The sequence below is a fragment of the Carettochelys insculpta genome, chromosome 2, assembly GCF_033958435.1.
Source record: "Carettochelys insculpta isolate YL-2023 chromosome 2, ASM3395843v1, whole genome shotgun sequence".
NCBI classification, from domain to species: Eukaryota; Metazoa; Chordata; order Testudines; family Carettochelyidae; genus Carettochelys; species Carettochelys insculpta.
In genome coordinates, this window is record NC_134138.1 from 186303791 (window position 1) to 186323533 (window position 19743).

Sequence of the window (19743 nt, forward strand, 5' to 3'; positions counted from 1 at the left end):
CCAGCTTCCCGACCCTTGAGTGTGACTGCCCCCCAGCCCCTAGAGCCTCTGGGGGAGTAGCAGGGACTGATTTGGTGCTGAAGATCTTTCCCCCACCACAACTCAGATCAACTATAATAAAAGTAGTGTTTTTATTTTATTATTTATGTATTTTCCCTTTTTCTATGAAATAACTATTATGAATATATAAACATGAGGGAGCGCAATTTTATATTCTTGCCTCAGGTGCAGAATTAGCTAGTTACAGCACTGCTCCTTCCCCCTACCCTGGTGGTTTCTGAATTGCCTTGGGTCACCAAGTCTTCTGGCAATGTCAAAATGGGTCCCCATCTGGAACAGGCTGGGAACCGCTGCCATAGAGCAATTGTGAGTGGAACCTGCCCATTTATTCCATGTAGTGGAGTTGGGGCAGGAGGGGAGAAGGAAGAGGAAGGTGGAAAGCTTTTCAAAGCTGCTCAAAGGGTTTGGCATTGAGTCCTTATTAAAATAGGAAAGGGCTGTTTGAAGCCCCTTGTTGGCATTTGGAAATCTCAGCCTGTCTCCTTATCAAGGTTATATGCTGCAGACACAAACAGATTCCATGTCCCTGCATTCACTATTGTACCCTTCAGAGAATACTTTAACAGCACTGTAGCAAACCTGTGTTCCGAGGCTCGTGAGGAGGATGGGCTCTTAAGATCTGGTGTCCATTTTTCTCTTTTGGCCTGTTCAAAGCAATATATGGGTGAAAGTCAAAGGAGTATGTTAAGGTTGATGTAGCCTGAGCTATGCCCACTTACTGATGGGTTAGCCAATCTAAGTTAATTCAACTTGTATACTCAGGAGTGAAATGAGGATGTAGATTGCAGTATAGTAACAAGGGTGTGAGGAACTCTTTATCTGCTTTGCAGCATGGCTTTTAAAATGTTTCACATCTGCCTGCATTGCAGCTCAGTGTCTTCCTCCAGCATAGCTTGTCAAGGTTCTTGGTATTTGGGGATTAAGTATAGGCTACACGAGAAAAGTTTGTCAGTATATCTGTACCAGAAATCGTCCTATCGTAGCTGCGTCTTATTCTAGCATGAAAGTGTTCTCTACTTCCCCATGAAATAAGCTGTTCTATCAAAAGCACAGAACAATAGTATCTACACTAGGATGTGCACTGTGTAACAGTATTTACACTAGGACTTTTCCCAGTATAGAACCAGTGCAAAAATCACACCCCTAATTGACATTACTTCATCAACAAAAGTGTCTAGGGTAGATCTAGCCTTACAGTTCTGATCTAAATACTCTAATTATTATTCCCTCTCTGTGACAACAGATTGATTGGCCTGAAATCTCAATAGTTTTGAAGGGGGTGAAGTCAGTTCAAGTGTACAGAAGTTTTTACCAGGCAAAGAAGTCCAAAAACCTCCCCTGTCATTTGTACTGGAACTGAAACTCTGTGGGTTAGGACATAAGTGAAACAGGAACCTGACATGAAGGATAGAGAAGAACAAAGAAATTAACGGAAGCAGGTTACTCTGCAAACTGTAGTGTTTGATTGTATCAGGCAACTTCAGATACTTGTGTGAACCCTGCTTCTGTCTGCCAGAGAACTCTAGTATTGTACCCAATCCAGACTACTGAAATCACTGGGAATACAAATCATGCAAGTGGTGCGAAAACTTTTGTGTGAGTAGCTTAACTTCTGGCCAGAGCATTCTCATTGAGTTTTAGGCTTGACATGCTACAAGGGAATTGAATATATATATATATATATATATATATATATATATATATATATATATATATATATAAAAGAAGCAAATATTAAACACAGAGCAAAACAGAGAACTGCTCAACAAAATCTTCTTTACTCTTAACTTGTTCACCTATCTCCTTGGGTTTTTGTGTGATGCATTATGATAACTAGGGAAGGTGCTCATCCAAGCCTCTAGATCCAATACTGAATCTGTTGGCTTGGGCCTATTTCCTTTGTGAACGCATATCATTCAAAGCATTCACCAATGGAATAGGAGGACATTAGGTATCATGCTCTGCAGAGTCCCACTGCACAGTGCAGCAAGAGAGGAGGAAGTAATGATACAGGCCCTTTCTTAGCTTGGGCCCGGTGCCACAGACCCAATGGTGCCATGGTAAATCCAATACTGCAGCTCACTTAGCTGCAACTTGTTGAAAAGAAATGAAATGCAAAAACCACAAAGAAAATGCCAGTTAATTCCCCAGATGGTTGATACAGTTGTTATCTCTCTCTCTCTCTCTCTCTCTCTCTCTCTCTCTCTCTCTCTCTTACACACACACAAACACACATAGATGCGACAGTCCTCTGCTCTTACAAAAAAGTGTCACAAGACCTTTAGTCCAGAACACATAAAACCGTGGTCTACTCTAAAAATCCTATTTGCAGTAAACTGAATGGAACTCAAGGAACTGCTTCTAAAGCAGTTGTTTCTTAAACTATGTTCTGCAAAACACTGGTGTTTCATGAACAACTTGCAGATGTGCCACGAGCGTCTGACACTTTTTTGATATCATACATTGATGATATATATTTTCTGTTATTAAAACCTGATACAATCTTATTTCTTCATTTCTCTGAAACCTGATTAAATTACTGCATTTTGTTTTTGCTGTATGTGTTGGGGGTTTTGGGGGGTTTTGGTTGTTTGTTTATTTGCTTTTTGTTTTGTTGTGGTGTGAAGTTTTTTTTGAAGAAAGTTTTCATAGGTGTTCCACATAAAAATATTATTGTTTAGTGTTCTGTGGTCTCAAAAAGTTTAAGAAACCCTGCTCTAATGAATAAAAGTCTGAATTAGCCCTACTGTATTTCAAGCCTGTGCATATGGAACATAACTTTCAGCTTTCCCTTCTGACCATACTGTTATTGTGTGTGATATCAGGGTAGACAGTGCTAGGCTGCCAGGCAACTCTCCAATACCACATTGTACAAGCCTCTGTCCCAGGATCCCACTGAGGAATACACAAAGAAACTACAGCATCTGCTCAAGACCTTCCCTATAAAAACACAAGAACAATTCTACACAGACACAACCCTTGAACTCAAACCAGGTTTATTCTATCTGCTACCCAAGATCCATAAACCTGGTAATCCCGGACGCCCCATCATCTCAGGTATTGGCACCCTTACCACAGGATTGTCTGGATATGTGGACTTTCTACTTAGACCCTATGCTACCAGCACTCTCACCTTTCTTCGAGATACCACCGACTTCCTCAGGAAACTACAATCCATTGGTGACCTTCCTGAAAACACCATCCTGGCCACCATGGATGTAGAGGTCCTTTACACCATATCCCACATGAAGATGGACTCCAAGCTGTTAGGAACATTATCCCTGATGAGACCGAGGCACAAATGGTGGCAGAGCTTTGTGACTTTGTCCTCACCCACAACTATTTCAGATTTGAGAACAAATTATACCTTCAAATCAGTGGCACTGTTATGGGCACCTGCATGGCCTCACAGTACGCCAACGTTTTTATGGCTGACCTGGAACAACGCTTTCCCAGTTCTTGTCCCCTAGAGCCCCTCCTCTACGTGTGCTACATTGATGACATCTTCATCATTTGGACCCAGGGGAAGGAGGCCCTTGAAGAGTTCCACCATGATTTCAACAGTTTCCACCCCACCATCAGCCTTTGCCTGGAACAGTCTCCACAAGAGTTCCACTTCCTGGACACTACTATGCAGATAAGCGATGGTCACATTCATACCACCCTATACCAAAAACCCACAGATCGCTGTGCTTAGCTACATGCCTCCAGCTTCCATCCAGGGCATACTACACGCTCCATTGTCTACCACCAGGCACTAAGGTACAACTGTATTTGCTCTGATCCATCAGACAGAAACGAACATCTACAAGACCTTTACCAAGCTTTCCTCAAATTACAACACCCACCTAAGGAAGTGAGGAAACAGATTGACAGAGCCAGATGGGTACCCAGAGGCCACCTGCTACAAGACAGGCCTCTCAAGGAAAACAATAGAACACCACTGGCCATTGCATACAGCCCCTACCTAAGGCCTCTCCAATGCATCATCAGTGATCTGCAGCCCATCCTGAACAATGATCTTTCACTCTCACAGACCTTGGGAGGCAGGCCTGTCCTCACCTACAGACAGCCTGCCAACCTTAAACAAATTCTCAGCAGCAACTATATATCTCAACACAGGAACCCTAGAGCTGGAACCAAGCCCTGCAACGAACGTCACTGCCAACTCTGTTCACATACCTATCTACACGAGTGATATCATCACAGGACCTAACATCAAGCATACCATCCGGGGTTCCTTTATCTGCACATCTACTAATATCATGTGCCAACAGTGCCCCACTACAATTTACATTGGCCAGACTGGACAGTCTCTATATAAATGGACATAAATCAGACATCAGGAAGAGTAAGGTACAGAAACCTGTGGAAGAGCACTTCAAACTCCCTGGATACTCAGTAACAGATTTAAAAGTAGCAGTCCTAAAACAAAAACATTTCAAAAATCAAATGGAGAGAGAAATCTCTGAACTGCATTTTATTTGCAAATTTGACTCCATCAACCAAGGATTAAACAGAGACTGGGAGTGGCTCACCCCTTACAAAAGCAACTTCTCAGCCCTGGGTGTTAATATCTCCCCATCAGACTCTGACGATGGGCCTGTCTGATCTGACTTGTTTTTTCCTCTTTTAATACATACTACTGATAATGGGCCATTTCCATCCTGCTGAATAAACCTTGTCAGCTCTGGCACTCCATTTTACTGGGACCCCACTCTTTAACTACCCCTCTGGAACCCCACCCCCCACCCATGCACCTGATGAAGTGGGTCTTTGCCCACGAAAGCTTATGCTCCAGAAATCTGTTAGTCTATAAGGTGCCACAGGACTTCTTGTTCTCGAAGATACATACTAACACAGCTCTCTCTCTGAAACAAGAACTATGTCTCTAGAAGACATATCTTGAAGCAGAATGCCTTCTATCCTACTGGCTCTTGTGCCCATAACTAAGATAAAAAATGGAAGAATAAGAAATGAGTTATAGAAAGTGAATCCAACATCTACAAGTGTTGTTCATCAAGGTTCTGATCTTTTGGTGCCTTTTTCTACTTATTGATGGCAAAGGAGTTCATCGTTCTAAAGAGAGGAAGAAGTGAGAGCAGTAGAATAATGACAATGAACAATGACAAAAAGCAGACTTTAACAAACTCAGAGAACAAATAGATAAGTTCTCAAGGGAAGAAAAACTAAAGGAAAAAGAAGTTCAGGAGAGCTGGCTGTTTTCCAGAATGACAATATTAAATGCACAAGAGCAAACTATTTTGATAGAAAGGAAAGATAGGAAGACTAATAAGAGGCCCATATGGCTGCATCAGGAGTTCTTTAGCAACCTGAAAATCAAAAGGGAATCCTACAAACAATGGACAGATTGCTGAGGAGAAGTACAAAAATATAGCACAAGCACATAGGGACAATATCAGAAAGGCTGAGGCATGGATGCTCCAGGGGTCCCTCTGTCAACAGACAGAGCTTCTGGTTCACAGGACAGCCCTGTTTGTTGAGGTTCCAGTTCACCATTCTGTTGAGAGAGCGGCGAGGCAGTTTGGCCGATATCTGTTGACAGAGCAGACTGTTCTTTCAATCCGCTTTTATGTGCTGAAGTGATCTGTCAAGAGAAGTTTTGCTGGAAGATCTCTTCTGATAGTAACTTCTGTTGAAAGATCGCTGTAGTGTTAGAGATTATCCTCAAGAACTCATGGAGGACAGGTGAAGTCTCAGAGGACTGGACAAGAGCAAACACAATACCCATCTTGAATTGGATCAGCCAGGCTAATTTCATAGCTGGAAAGGCACAGGAGCAACTTATTAAATAATGAATTTGTGAACAGCTAATTGCGTAATAAGGCCATACATAATAGCCAGCATGGATTTGTCAAGAACGAAGGATGCCAAATATACCTGATTTTGTTCTTTAAAAGGGCTGCTGGCCTAGTAGACATGATTTATCTTGATTTTAGTAAGGCTTTAGATACAGTTTCATATGATCTTCTCATAAACAAACTAAGAAAGTGAGCTCTAGATTAAAATACTCTAAGGTGAGTGCAAATGTGCACTGAAAGAGTATTTATCTATGGCTAACTGTGAAAGTGGGGGGATGTATCTAGTGGGATCCCACAGCAATCTGTCCTAGTCCTGTATTTTCACTCTTTTCACTAACGACTAGATAATGGAGTTGAAAGTATGAAGATAACACCAGGCTGAGCAGGCTTAATCACAGTTTACACAGGATTAGAATTCAAAATAACCTTCTCAAATTGGAGAATTGGACTGAAATCAATAGATGAAGTTCAATAAAGACATGAGTGCAAAGCATGACATGTAGGAAGGAAAAGTCACGTGCACAACACTTCCAAGTGAGTTGTGGAAACCCCATCTTTGGAGTCCATCAAGAACAGATTTTAAAAGCTTCTGTCAAGGATTGTCTAGGAATACTTGTCCTGCCACAATGCAGTGAGGCTGGACTAGATGACCCCTCATGGTCCACACTATTATGAATGTATAAGTAAGGCAGGTAGAAAATTGATTATGTAAATAAGTAGGGCTGAGTCTACCCTAGCAAGTTCTTTTGAAAGAGTTTTTGAAAGAAGGGGGCTCTGTCGAAAAATGCCATGGAGCATCTACATAAAAAAAGCATCATCTCAAAAGTAAATCAAAAGAATTCAGCACTCCTTACAAAAACGCTCTTCCACTCCCATTTCAGGAAGAAGGCCTTCTTTCGAAAGTGTCTTTCGAAAGAAAAAGTGTGTAGGGCTCTGCAGGGCCCTTCTTTCAAAAGAACTGTGCTCATGGCACCTGATTTTTTGATCCCTGGCCCATTCTTGTGAAACAGCTGGGGTGAATGTTCTCTTTCGAAAGAGCAGATCACTCTTTTGATCCGCTTTTTTGTGTGTGGACACGTTCTTTCGAGAGAAGTTCTTTCAGAAGAGATCTTCCAAAATGTCTTCTTTTGAAAAATCACTGAAGTGTAGATGTAGCCTAAATGAAGTACATTGATGTCTAAGTATTGGTAATATCACAGGCAAATTTTCAGAAACCTTCTCAATTCATTGCTAACTTCAAAGACTCTGCTGACCTCCCAGTGATCTGCCACTCGCCATCTATCCATCTCCTTACTGGCCATCCACTTCTACAATGACCTGCTACCATTCCTTCCACAATGACTTTCTCAAAGTTATTTCAGTCTTTATGCCTTGATGGGACCAGAGTTTGCACCTGTTGGTAAATGACAGCAGGATCTGAGTCTCTCCAATATTATTTCTGACCTAATCATTCATACTCTTTTCTAGCTAGGAGATAAACAGTCTCTTTTGCAGTACCACATCACAGTAGCTTGAGTCTTCTACTTGTCAGCATCAACAGCATTCACTCTCCATGATTCACACCCTTAAGTCACTATGGGAAAGTATGCCTTTCATTAGTTGAACCTTCATACATTTTGTGATGCCAGGCTTTTCCCAAACTTCAGTAAGAGAAGTCCATAGCCAAGCAAGCAAATCCTAGGGTTTTTCTTTTTAAATTTGGAATAGTCTTCTTTGTTGGAGATATATGATCTGATGTAATTGAGGTCTATTACATAGAATTAATAGCTCTCTGGTTAATCATGAGGTCTCATTTTACCTTATTTTTATTAGTTGTGTCAATATACATTCCTTTAGTTTCACTTTTGGGGACAGTCCATAGTCCACACCAACTGTGCATACAAACTCCAACAATTTTTGCATGATATTGCATTCGTGGCAGTAGCAAAGACTTTTTGTGTCATCAGCGTATCTGAGGTTAGTTAAGTGATGCCCACCAATGAAAATCCCAGTTCCTTCCATGGTGTGCCTCATAATGCACTCTGTATACATATTGAAAAGGCTTGGGGGTAAAATATACCCTTGTCTTACATCCTGTCCTGTGAAAAAATACTCACAATCACCTGCTGCTATTCACATATTTGCAGTGCGGCATGTAGCTTTCATTACAGACTTGCTGTGAGGTCAGTTAGGAGCTTTGGAATCCCCCATCCTTCAGTAAAGGTCATGCCAAACAGTACCAAAGACTTCCTGAGCAGTCAGTGAAACTGCATTCTACTTTGTGTTTTTCAGTGATGTGACCAATGCTTGTAATAAGACTTTGCGTCCCTCACCCCTCTCGGAAGCCATCTTGTTTGGGGTGGCAGTTCTATTCCTATCATTCGCTTCAGGCAATCCTGGATTACATAGAGCAGAACTTTGCTTGCGAGCAATATCAGGGAAATGATTGTTACCACAGTATGTTATGCCTCCTTTCTTTGATAAGGGCAGAGAGGTTCCCTTTGCTGTTAAGGCAGTGTAATGTATGGATCTGGGGAAGCTCGCCAGTCTGATTTAAAGTTGAAGATTAAGGTTTGCACCACTCCCAAATTAACAGCGAGATTCTGAGACAAAGTCTGTCTCAGGCTAGAGGTGAGTTTTTCCGGTTTTCCAGTGATTACACAGACAATAATTTTAGCAGCACTTATGGTTTGTTTATTTTAACAGTGCAATAATATTCAAGCAGCACTTAACAGATGCACACCTAAGATGTTTAACGCAGTTGATATCAAATTATAATCACAGATCTGATCAAGGATCTTATTTAACAAGGTTATAACAGTAATACAAATTACTTAACTAACCGCACTTATGGTCTAATCTTATGCTAGGCAAGCAGGATATGATACTCACTGACTCCTCTGAACCCTCTAGAAGCCTAGACCAGCTTGCTTCAATTCGGTGGGGAATGTGTTATTTCAGTGGGTAAGATTTCAGTTAAGTTAAGAAGGGAAAACAAGGGTTTGTTCTAAGAAAAGTGATAGCAAAGATAATAGAGATAGCAAAGATAGCAGAGCTGAACATAATAGAGAGAGAGAGATTTAAGGTGAGCAATACACCTCTGGTGCTGACACATACACCTCCCCAGGGTAGTGGGGCATTCTTATACACAATTTACCTTGTGGTACTCAAATATTAATGCTAAATTAAGCTCTGACTTCACAGGATTTTTGACAATCGATGATACCCCAAATTTCCCCATGATCTCAATCTGTATGTTTTCTAAGATCTACTTTTGATAAAAGGTCGAGGGGGAAACACCATTGGGTGACCTTTATCCAAATTCAATTGACAATACCATACTTTTCTGGTCAGGGTAAGTGGAGAAAAGCTAGAACACCAGCTGGCATCAGAAAGAGTTTCACAGATAACGAGAATTCACGTATGTCTAACATTGCTAATGTGACCTTAATGTTTCTTAGAAACAGGATAAAGTCAAAAAATAGTTTGCAAAAAGCCCCTCATGCCATGTCTCACTGGCAGGTTGCTTGCATTACTGCTGACAGGAAAGATACCAAAGTTGGCCTTTTAGAGCCTGTTAGCTATACTACCCAAGTGGCTTCTTGCTGCACATGCCTGTAGTAAAACAAATCCACACTCAAACTACAATTGAGCTAGTACAGGCTACACCTTCATCCCATTGTCTGGTCCATTTCTTTTCAGCCATTGTTGCAAATGTGCCACATGAAACCTGTACTGTAGTCACCAGTCATTTTGAACAACTCTGTTGGTCCATTATCTGTCCTCATGCCACCCCCGGAGCTTTTGCAAGCTGAATTTCCATAGCAGCATGCAGTGCTTCATCTTGCAGGCTTGGAGTATGGTGCCTTCCCCTTCCAGGCTTGGTGGCTCCATACTCTTTTTTTTTCTCATGTCTGTGTTGAGAGTGGCTCTGAGGAAGCATGCAGATTGGCACAGTGATGTTTGTATCATGTTGTTCTAGTCATAAATATAGCCATACAGTCGTTAAAAGGCAGCATGAAAGAGCCAGGTAAATGCCAAAGTGCTCAATCTTTTCCTGCCCTTATCTGTTGCATGGAGCTCTCAGTAGCACTAGGAGGTTGTGCAGCCAAGAATACATGCATCAACCTGGGTGGAGACAGACCGATTCTGGAGGTTATGTGCTTGTTACAGCCAGGGAGATTGGACAGGCTGCGTAGCCCATAGGGACAATTCTAAAATGGAACTCTTAGCCTAGTGCAGACAATGACCTACACAGCTCTCCTTCTCTGGAGGCTTGAGAAGGACGAGAAAGACACTTTTGCCACCTCCAAAAATATGGAGCCTACCCTTGATTTGCCCTGCTTCCCCATGCCACACAAGGCTGCACTAACTTTCACAGTCAGAGGAGCAAGATAACAGAAGACAACTGTACTGAGCATTTTGTGGAAAGACAACTTTTTGTTTACAAGGGTCAGAAGACGAACAGGCCAAAATCTGCTTAACAAATGTAGACGCATCCTAGGGGCCATATTTACTCAAGATAACTATTGCAGATGGAAGACTCGTGTACATATCTGGGGACAGAATTTGGCCAGTGGTTCCTTACTTACTTTGGTACCTTGTTGGCACATCTCATGTACCTATTATATGCTACAAACCAATATTTTTGAAAGACTGCCTTAGAACAAAAACACCGTCTTGCTCAGGCTGCAGGAAGAATAATGTTGCAAAAAAATTGGCACAAAAAAACCAATCTTTGTTTTGAGAGAAGCTCTGCTAGATATTCTTATGCTTCTTTATTCCTCATATCATTCATGTTTAGTTTTTGACCCTTATGTTTCTGAGTTAATTAATTTTGTTTTGATCAGTTTGTACATCAGTTATAATGACAAGCTGAATTTTATTTCCAGCAAAAATGTTGATTGTGGTTACTTGAAATGCAAATATATGCTGCTTTAAAGAATCCAATCTGGCCTCCCAGCTACTCAGAATGGCAACATCACTTGTTTTTTTTCTTTCTTTCTTTCTTTTTTTTAATGTTTTAAATCTATCTCATGACAAAGTAGGCTTTCCCCCACACTGGTTTTCTATAACACCCTCCAGATAAATATAAACTTGCATTGAACTTTACAACTAAGCCTTCCATCCTAGCAGATTTAAAGCTAGTAACTATGTTCTTATGGTAGATTGTAAGAGGGAACGATCGGTCATAGTCAAAAGGCACAGTTTGTCCCGACTAACCATTTTGATCAGCAATAAAGCACTCACACAGCTGTGATCTGATATATAATTTTCCTTTCAGTCTGAAAACCGTTCAATGCTAATTGATTTCTTAGTCCACTGATTCTTGTAATTCACAGAAATGAAGCAGGAAATCAGGTTCACCAATTGGATGCACAGAGGAAAGTTGCTTTGAGGGCCTCCCCTCCCACCCAAACACACACACACATACACACACATATGTTAGGACCCATTGAATTGTGCCACCAGCCTGCAGGGAGTCCTTCCATAGCAGGGGTGAGCAAACTTTTCATATTGAGCTCCACTTTTCATCCCTGCAATTAGCATGCTCCCCCCTCCCCCCCAACTTTCTAATGTAATCCAAACTGATGGAAATTTTGGTTATGTTCATATAAAAAAAACTTTTTGGCACATGTAAGAAGATAAGTCTGTAGAGCATAAACACTTTATTAATTGGTATATAAATGTGAATACACATATATATAAAGAGTAACATATTTCAGTGTTTTTAATTAGATGGATGAACCTGAGACCCAGCAGCCAATCATGCTGCTCTTCCCTTGCAAAATTTCATGCTCCCCCACTTTGTCTAGTCCTGTTCTATAAGAAGCTTAGTGGGGCATATTCTCAGCTCTTTTAGCGCCAAATGTGAACGACAAAGGCTCAGGGAATCAGGAGAATGTGCCCATGGCTGACAAGACTGGTTTTCAAAGATGGTCTTTTAAAATCAAAACAACACATGGGCTTCATTGTAACTGTTGTAGAGCTGAGTCGTATAAAGAGTGAGGATTAAGATGTTGATTAAGATGTTACAAAAGTTCACGCATCTGTCTTAAATTCTAGGCTCTGTCCTGCAAGCATTCTGCAGGTTCAGCCTCCAGAGGCACTCAGCACCTTATAAAATTGTCATGCATGTATAGGGCGCTCAGACTGCTATGAAATGTAAACGCGTAAGATCTTTTTCCCTTCCACATAGCCTACCCTCCTTCCCACTTAATTTTTTAACGTATTGACATTTTAGTATGTAAAAATAGACATTTCCATACATAAAGAAAAGAGGATGTAAGTATGCTCCAGAGTATACAGCTATCCGCTGATGGAGATACCCTCCCCTTAGAGTATTTTTGTGTTGTGGGAGAGGCGGCACAGCAGCTTTTCAGCTGCTTTGTTGCTCCCTTCATTCTGCCCTTTTCTCAGGCCAGTCTGTCGGGGCTCAAGATTTTGGCTCAATGTGATCAAACTAAGAACACACAGCTGGACAAATTCAATAAGGGGGGCCACCAAATCGGCATAAAACAAAACCATAGGTGTAAATTAGCTGTGGTCAGTGGTGCACACCGGTGTTTGGATTGTGAGCGGCTGGACAAACAAAACAAAATGCAGGAAGTCCCCACAGCCCCAGCTTACTTTCAGTGGGAAACCCTAATATTAGATGTAGTCCCAAGTGAAGCAACAGAGTGCAGGTTTGACGATGCAGGTTTGCTTCACAATGTGTCTGGCAAATGCCCACTCACAGATCTCTGCCACGAACTACATGCAGCAGGTGCTGCAGACTAGGTTCTGACAACAACCTAGACACTGCCGAAAACTAGACCCTTTGCTGTTTCCTCCTGTATCCAGAGTGTCCTAATAACATTGCTGAACATTTGGCAAATCCTGGCTGTGAGAATCAGCGGTTGGCATAGATTTGACCTGCACAGCGCCCTGAACGGATTACCTACTCCTGCCATATAGGAGCAGGTCTCTGGGATTACTTTTGTAATTCACGTTCATGGTTCCTGATGCCATACGAATTCCCTTGTGAATGGAACTGGCTGGATAGATGGCTCAGTAATATTTCTTGTTCCAAATAGTGACACATCCATTGCAGTGCCTAGGTACCTTTGTGTGCTGTGTAAACATCAGAGATGTTAGTGTGGTCACGTTTGACCCTCTCGTACAATGCAGAGGAGGCTTTTTCTCCTTGATATGGCCTCTTTTTAGCCAGTCCTGCTCTTGGTTCAGTTATACCTCTCTGCATGGGTAAATTTACTGTCTTTTTGAACACCCCCCGACTGCCTTATTAGAATACAAATAGCAAGCAGTCCTGTAGCACCTTAGAGACAAACAAATTTATTTATTAGATAATGAGCTTTTATGGAAAAGACCCACTTCCTGCCCTACTTTATCAGAATCTGAGGACTGAGGACAGGCAGATGGTACTCACAGTGGCACATTCAGCCAATAGGGGACACCACAGAACTCTGACAGATGGCAAATCTGAACTTAAAGTTACCTGCTTTTTTTCTGGGGACCAGGCGGTTCTTGCATCCTTACATCCTTTTTCTGGATATCTTTCGTCCAATAAATAGATTGTGCTCCTTTGTGAGTCATTGTTGAATTTTGTCCACTGTCATTGATGCAGTGCAGCTAAGATATGAATCCCAAATCTTAAACTGAGTTGGACTTCATCTAAGAAAATAAATGATCTCCTAGAGCAAAATAAGTGACCTCTTGCGACTGGAGTTTCCTACGTGGTGATTAGATAAGTGATTATTAGTTCAATAAAGGGTAATGAATGATTTATTTATAGATCCAGCCTTTATTTTTGTGCCATGACTAATGAGATCAAAGACAGAAAATATTTGGGGGGAGGGAAAATGGATGGGTAATGCAAAACTGCTATGTTTTATTTTTATCTTGTTGTTTTAGATGGGACTGAATGAGGCCATAAGGAAAGCAAACAGGATTGTAAAGGATTCCAAAGTTCTGGTAAGAAATGAGGGACAAAAGGTATTTTATGATGTGATTGCATTTATCAGGGATGGCTGCTCCCAATTTGCATTGTTTTGAACCCATTTGAACCTCATAGATTGAAGTCACCATGCTGAATTCGACTTTAATATTGGCTCTGCTCTGTGATTAGGTGAGACTGAACACAGGCATAAAGAAGGAGCAAAGAAATATCTAATATAAAAATACAGAAGAATGAAAAACAAATGCTGAGAAACAATCTGGGAAAATAAGAGACAGAGGCAGTAACACCAAAATGTAATGAAAAATAAAAGAATCTAGAACCTCTCAAGCTGTAACTGGGCATAACAAATTTACATATCAGCTGAGGTACAGTACCATAGAGACACACAGCTGGTGCTAGCTTACTGTTTGATGATTCATCCATCCTTAACACACAGCATTTTTAGAAGGGGAGAGAGGATTTAAAAAGCTAGAATAATATGAATAAAAACCTCCTGAACTCTGATTGGTTTTATGAAGCCTGCCATCCTGAGACTGGTTCAAGAAACTCCCTGACCTCAGACTTGGTGCCAAGCTCAAGTCCCCATCTGAGTGGTTATAGCAGAATTATGCCTCATTATTATTTGCTACTATGTTTGTGTTTGTTTATGTAGAGTCCTGTGCTGCCAACTTCACTCATATTGAACAGTGCTCACACAAATTACCTCACTGATACCCGTATACTTATCCATATAAGCGTAAGAGTAGCAGAACTGAGCCTGCAATGCCTCGAATGTGCTAGGCCCTTAAGAGAACCTAGAAAAATGGTCCATGCCCCAACATGGTTAGTGGTGGATTAACTTAAGGGCAGTTGTCCTAGGGCTCCCAGGCGAGATGGGTGACAAGGCTCCATAACTCCATTTTGTTTAAACAACTTGCTTTAAGGGAACAAAAGAAATGTGTCATGTCATTCTTAGTTTAAGTGTAATTTAATTATGTAACACATTTGATTAGTAATAATAAACATGAATAGCTATGAAAGCATTGATAATGATGTTACATTAATATTGCAGTATATTGGGAAGGAGGGGAGGGAGCTTGTGACTGTATTGTCCTGGAGTCCCAGCTGCTCTTAACCAGCCCCGGAACCTGCTGGCAGACAATCTAAGTGTATCTACTACCCGTGATAAAGGATAGAATTGGGAGAAAGAAGCACAAGGATTGCCTTCGAGGTCATGGAGCTGTTTGTCTATAGATACAGGAATGTTGTTCATTAAGATATAGATAGGCGCATGAATGGGGAAATGGATTCAGGGCAGTAGATTAAGGAAGCAGGAGTCTTCGGAGGTGGGGGGCGGGGGCAGAGATTTGTTGTTCACTCTTCTACTGACATATGTGGTATCTGCTAGCATAGACTGAAGGCCTGATATAATGCTGGTGCTGCACAGGAATCCAGATAATAAACACAAAACACTGTGATGCTGGAGTGCTCAGAACTCTGCTTCAATAACCAGTTGTCGGACATTTTGGGTCAAATCCTATTTAGTTTCCTTACCTAAGCTGAAGGTTTCAGAGTACTTCAGTTCTGTCTGGTGCTCTTCCTTCAGCCAGGCCTCCATATTTACTGCTACTCCAAACCTGCCTGTTTTACCATTACACTTTTCTTCCTAATCCACTATGACTCCAACCTTTGCTGCATTCACAGACCTATTGCGAGTAGAGATGGGCCTCAACCAAACCCATGGATCTGAACACCCCCACCCTTTGGGGTTCTCTGAAATCGATTGTGGAACTGGATCCAAATTTTTTAAAATGTCTCCTTCAGCTTATGGTGGGCTGAACCAAATGAAGGAGCTGGCTCCAACCAGCTTTGAACACTGGAGTTTGAAACCTCATGTTTTGAGGTCTGTGCCTATCTCTAATTGTTAGCAAGCGAATGGAAGTCCAGCTTTTTTGCTGATGGATGGTGATGCCTTTAATTTTGTGAGTCAAATAAGCCGTGGAGCTTGCTTCCAATTTTCTTTACACATTTGATTATCCAGCAAATATTTCTTGCTTTTTGCAAAGGATTTATTGATATTTTTTCCTTCCAAATCCTCACTGTGAAGCTCCTCACAGAAATGAAAATGGAGATTCCTAATTAGTCTTCAGCCTACTGCCAAATAGGGATGCCAAGGAAATAAACAGTGCTCTGTAAATAAGGGTTTCATCTCATGTGGTGCGCAACAGCAAGACCATGCTCATTAAATTTTCCATTCAATATTGCGTTAGAGATGGTCAAGTATTGCTTCCCAAATTGTCAGGTGAAGCTTCCATATTTTTCCATCGCTGGGGAAATGTTACACTATATAAAGTTGGGTTTTAGTAATGCAGAAACTTCAGCCACCTTAGTGCCGTGAGGAGTTGGGGGAGGGGGGAATTAACCTTATATTAAAGACACAGGAGAAAAGAGTTATAGCATTTGAAATATAAAATACTAGGCCAGGCTTTCACTTTACATTCCTTGCTCACATTCTCTTTATCTGGAGAGAAGTTTTTGAAGGAAAATCCCTCTGACAGTCTTTTATATGAGATTAAAGGGGATGACGACTGTCCTTGAGGGGAGAGAACAGGTTAGTTGAGAAGGACTGAAGCCATTGTTGCAGCTGCTGTTAAAGTGTAATCCCATTTCCCAAAGGACAAAACAAGACAAACACAAGAGGTGGGAGGAAAGAATAGCAAACAGAGAAAATAACAGTTTCCTATCACTGATGTTGACTGTCTCTTGAAATGCAGGAGACTGAGGTAGTCGAAGAACTAGGTGCAGTAACTACTCCAAAACCTGGCAATGTGGGTCCCCACTGGGGTGTTTGGGGCATTGTTTTTATCTTCTTCTTTACTCACAGATTTATAATAGTGATACAGAATAATTAGTCTTGGCTGGCTAGGCGACACTAGGTCCCAGGAGATGGTTGTAGTGGCAGCCATGACGGTAAAACTCATACCTTCTGGTTCACCTGCTTCCAGCCAGTCATTTCTTCTCCTTTTCCTTTCCCCACAAAGCAGTCTTTTCTGTTAAGATTGCCAAAAGGGGATGGTGGACAGAATAGCCCATCCTCTCATTTTGTTCATCGGTTAAGTCTAATTTCTGATATGCCAGTTTTGGTCTATCATTTTTTGTCAGTCCCGTGCTTCTCTTTGTTTACTTGGCAGAATGTGAACAGTCCATGAGTTGTACCAGTTGGCCTTTTTGTTTGGATTCATGCAGTCTTTCTGTGTCTTTTCCAATCCAGGCTTCCTTATAATGACTTTTTATGAATTTTCACTCACTTTTCACACTTGAGCTCCCAACTCGGATAAATTTGTAGGCTCAGTTATCCCAGTGGAGCAAGAGAGTTGATGACCCTCAAACAGAATGAATAATCCGTCAGCTATTCACCAAAACAGTAACTCTTCCATTCACATTTCTATGCAAAATGAGCACATATTTTTTTAAGAAAGACAAGCATGTCGCTCAAAATCAAAATTGCATTAAAATAAATGTCTTAATAAATTGGTTAGCTCCATCCTGTAGTTAACCCCAGCATACTTCAAGCAATCACCTCACAACTATTGAAGCATATTTTAAAGCTAAAAATTAATTAAAATTAATATAATTTCCGAGGAGGTTAAAGAGCTTTATGACTATCCATACAAAAGTATGACCAGACACTTCCATTCCGATAAAGTTTTATTTTGGATTAAGGATAACAGCAAAGAAGAAAACAGACGATAAGAGCTCCATCAGAAAGCACACTGTGTACATGTGGTCTGTGTAAAATGCTGCATTGAATGTTCTTCCCGAAATGGCAGGTGACCCAGCAGACAGGCAGACTTGTCAGAAAATTGCCTAATAGACTCAAAAATGTCTGCATGGAAGGCCACTTCAAATAATATCCTCTTTCTTTTAGCATAACCCTGTATAGAAAGCAGGGAGAAGAGCACTGGCCCAAAGGAAGATAGAGAAAGTTGCCTTGCATGCACAGGGGTTGTAGGCTGCATTAACCTGTAGGATGATGTCTTCTGCTCTCTAGAGAGAGATCTTGGAGTCATTATGGATAGTTCTCTGAAAACATGCACCCAATATACTGCAGCACTCAAACTAGCAAACAGAATGCTAGGAATCATTAAAAAAGGGATAGAGAATAAGACAGAGAATAGCTTCTTGCCTCTGTATAAATCCATGGTTGGCCCCTTGTGGTGGGGCCTCGAGCCCCATGCCTCGACTGAAGGTCTTCCCACCAGCCTCAGGCCTCTGTGGCCTAGTTTGTGTCTCCTCAGTCAGGCCTCATGACCTGGTCATGCCCCAGAGGCCTAGTCAATACTTGCAGGCCTCAGCAGCCCAATCAGGCCTCCGCTGCCTAGTCAGTATTTGCAGGCCCCGCGGCCTAGTTGGGCCTCCACAGTTTAATTGAGGTTCACAGGCCCAGCGGCCTAGTCAGTGCTCCCCCTTACTTGGGGTTATAGGGGAGAGGGGTAGGAAGTTTGGGCCCTCCCACTCCACCAAGCTCCAACCCAGGGCCCTGTTGGTCATGGGTGTGTGGCCCCAGCCACTGGCTGATCAGGGATTGTCACCACAACACGCTGAGCCCCCGGGGTTTTTCCCCCACCCTGGGCTGCTTCCTACTCCGTCTCCACTTAGACACGCTGCTTCCATTCTGGTTGCACCTTCTTGGAGTACTGCTGCTGCGGCTGCTGCTGCCAGCGCTGCTGCTGCTACTTGGGTGGCTGCTGCTGCTGCTCGGGCAGCTGCTCCCAGACCCCACCAGGAGCTCCTTCCACCTTGCTGGCCAGCCCCAACTGACTGGCCACCCTGGCCCTTATATTTGGGCAGAAGTTGGAGCCTGTACAGCAGGGCCGGGGGGAGGGTCCTTTTCCACCCAGCAAGCCTGGCCCCCCCACTCTCTGATTAGTGTGGGGTTGGTACACCCTGTTACACCTACATCTTGAATATTGCATACACATGTGGTCACCTCATCTAAAAAAAGTTACATTGGCATTGGAGAAGGTTCAGAAAAGGGCAACAAAAAAGATTAGGGATTTGGAATGGGTGCCATATAAAGAAAAATTAACAAGACTGGGACTTTTCAGTTTAGAAGAAAGGGGAGTCAGGGGGAATATGACAGAGGTCTATAAATCATGACTGGTGTGGAAAAAGTGAATAAGGAAAAGTTATGTACTTTTTCCGTAACGCAAGAACTAGGGTCACCAAATGAAGTCAATGGGTAACAGGTTTAAACTAAACAAAATGAAGATTTTCGTCACACAGCACATAGTCAACCTATGGAACTTCTTGCCAGAGGAGGTTGTGAAGACCAAAACTTTAACAAGTTTCAAAAAAGAAAGAAATAAATTCATGGAGGTTAGGTCCATCAATGGATATTAGCCAGACTAGATAGGAACGGTGTCCCTAACCTCTGTTTATCAGAGGTTAGAAATGGATGACAGGAGAGGGATCACTCTGGTGATTACCTGTTCTGTTCACTCCCTGTAGGGCATCTGGCATTGGCTTCTGTCAGAAGACAGGATACTGGGTTAGATAGACCTTTGATCTTAGTGTGGCTGTTCTTATGTTCTGACTTCATCAATCCTGTACTGTGGGCTAGTGGTGTGGGGCAGGAAAATTGTGGGAGTTTAGCTATCTCCTTCCACGTGCTAGGGACCCAGAGCCGAAAGTATCCCACCATTCCCCTGTGTGACAGTAGTGCAGTTGTTAGCTGGCCTTCATGTAGGTTATGCCAGGGAAGGAGATCTATTGTGTACATACAGAATAATTAAATATAATCTCTTTTTTGTGTCTTCAAAGTCTTCAATGCAACCATCACCTCAACGGCTTCTGCCCAAGCTGGGATGCCTGCTGTGTGCGTGAAAGCTTTGAAGTCGATGTGGCTTCAGGCTGAAGCTGGTTTAATATGACAATTCAAGG

At 42.0% G+C, this 19743-nt stretch overlaps 1 protein-coding gene across 1 annotated transcript in view; it reads left to right on the plus strand.

Annotated features, from left to right (window-relative positions):
- AOAH (acyloxyacyl hydrolase) overlaps positions 1 to 19743 on the plus strand; it is a 125643-nt gene that overhangs the window by 25139 nt on the left and 80761 nt on the right. Inside the window, exon 6 of the mRNA XM_074986051.1 lies at positions 13776 to 13835. Coding sequence (XP_074842152.1) covers positions 13776 to 13835 — 60 coding nt within the window. The remainder of the gene's footprint in view (positions 1 to 13775; positions 13836 to 19743) is intronic.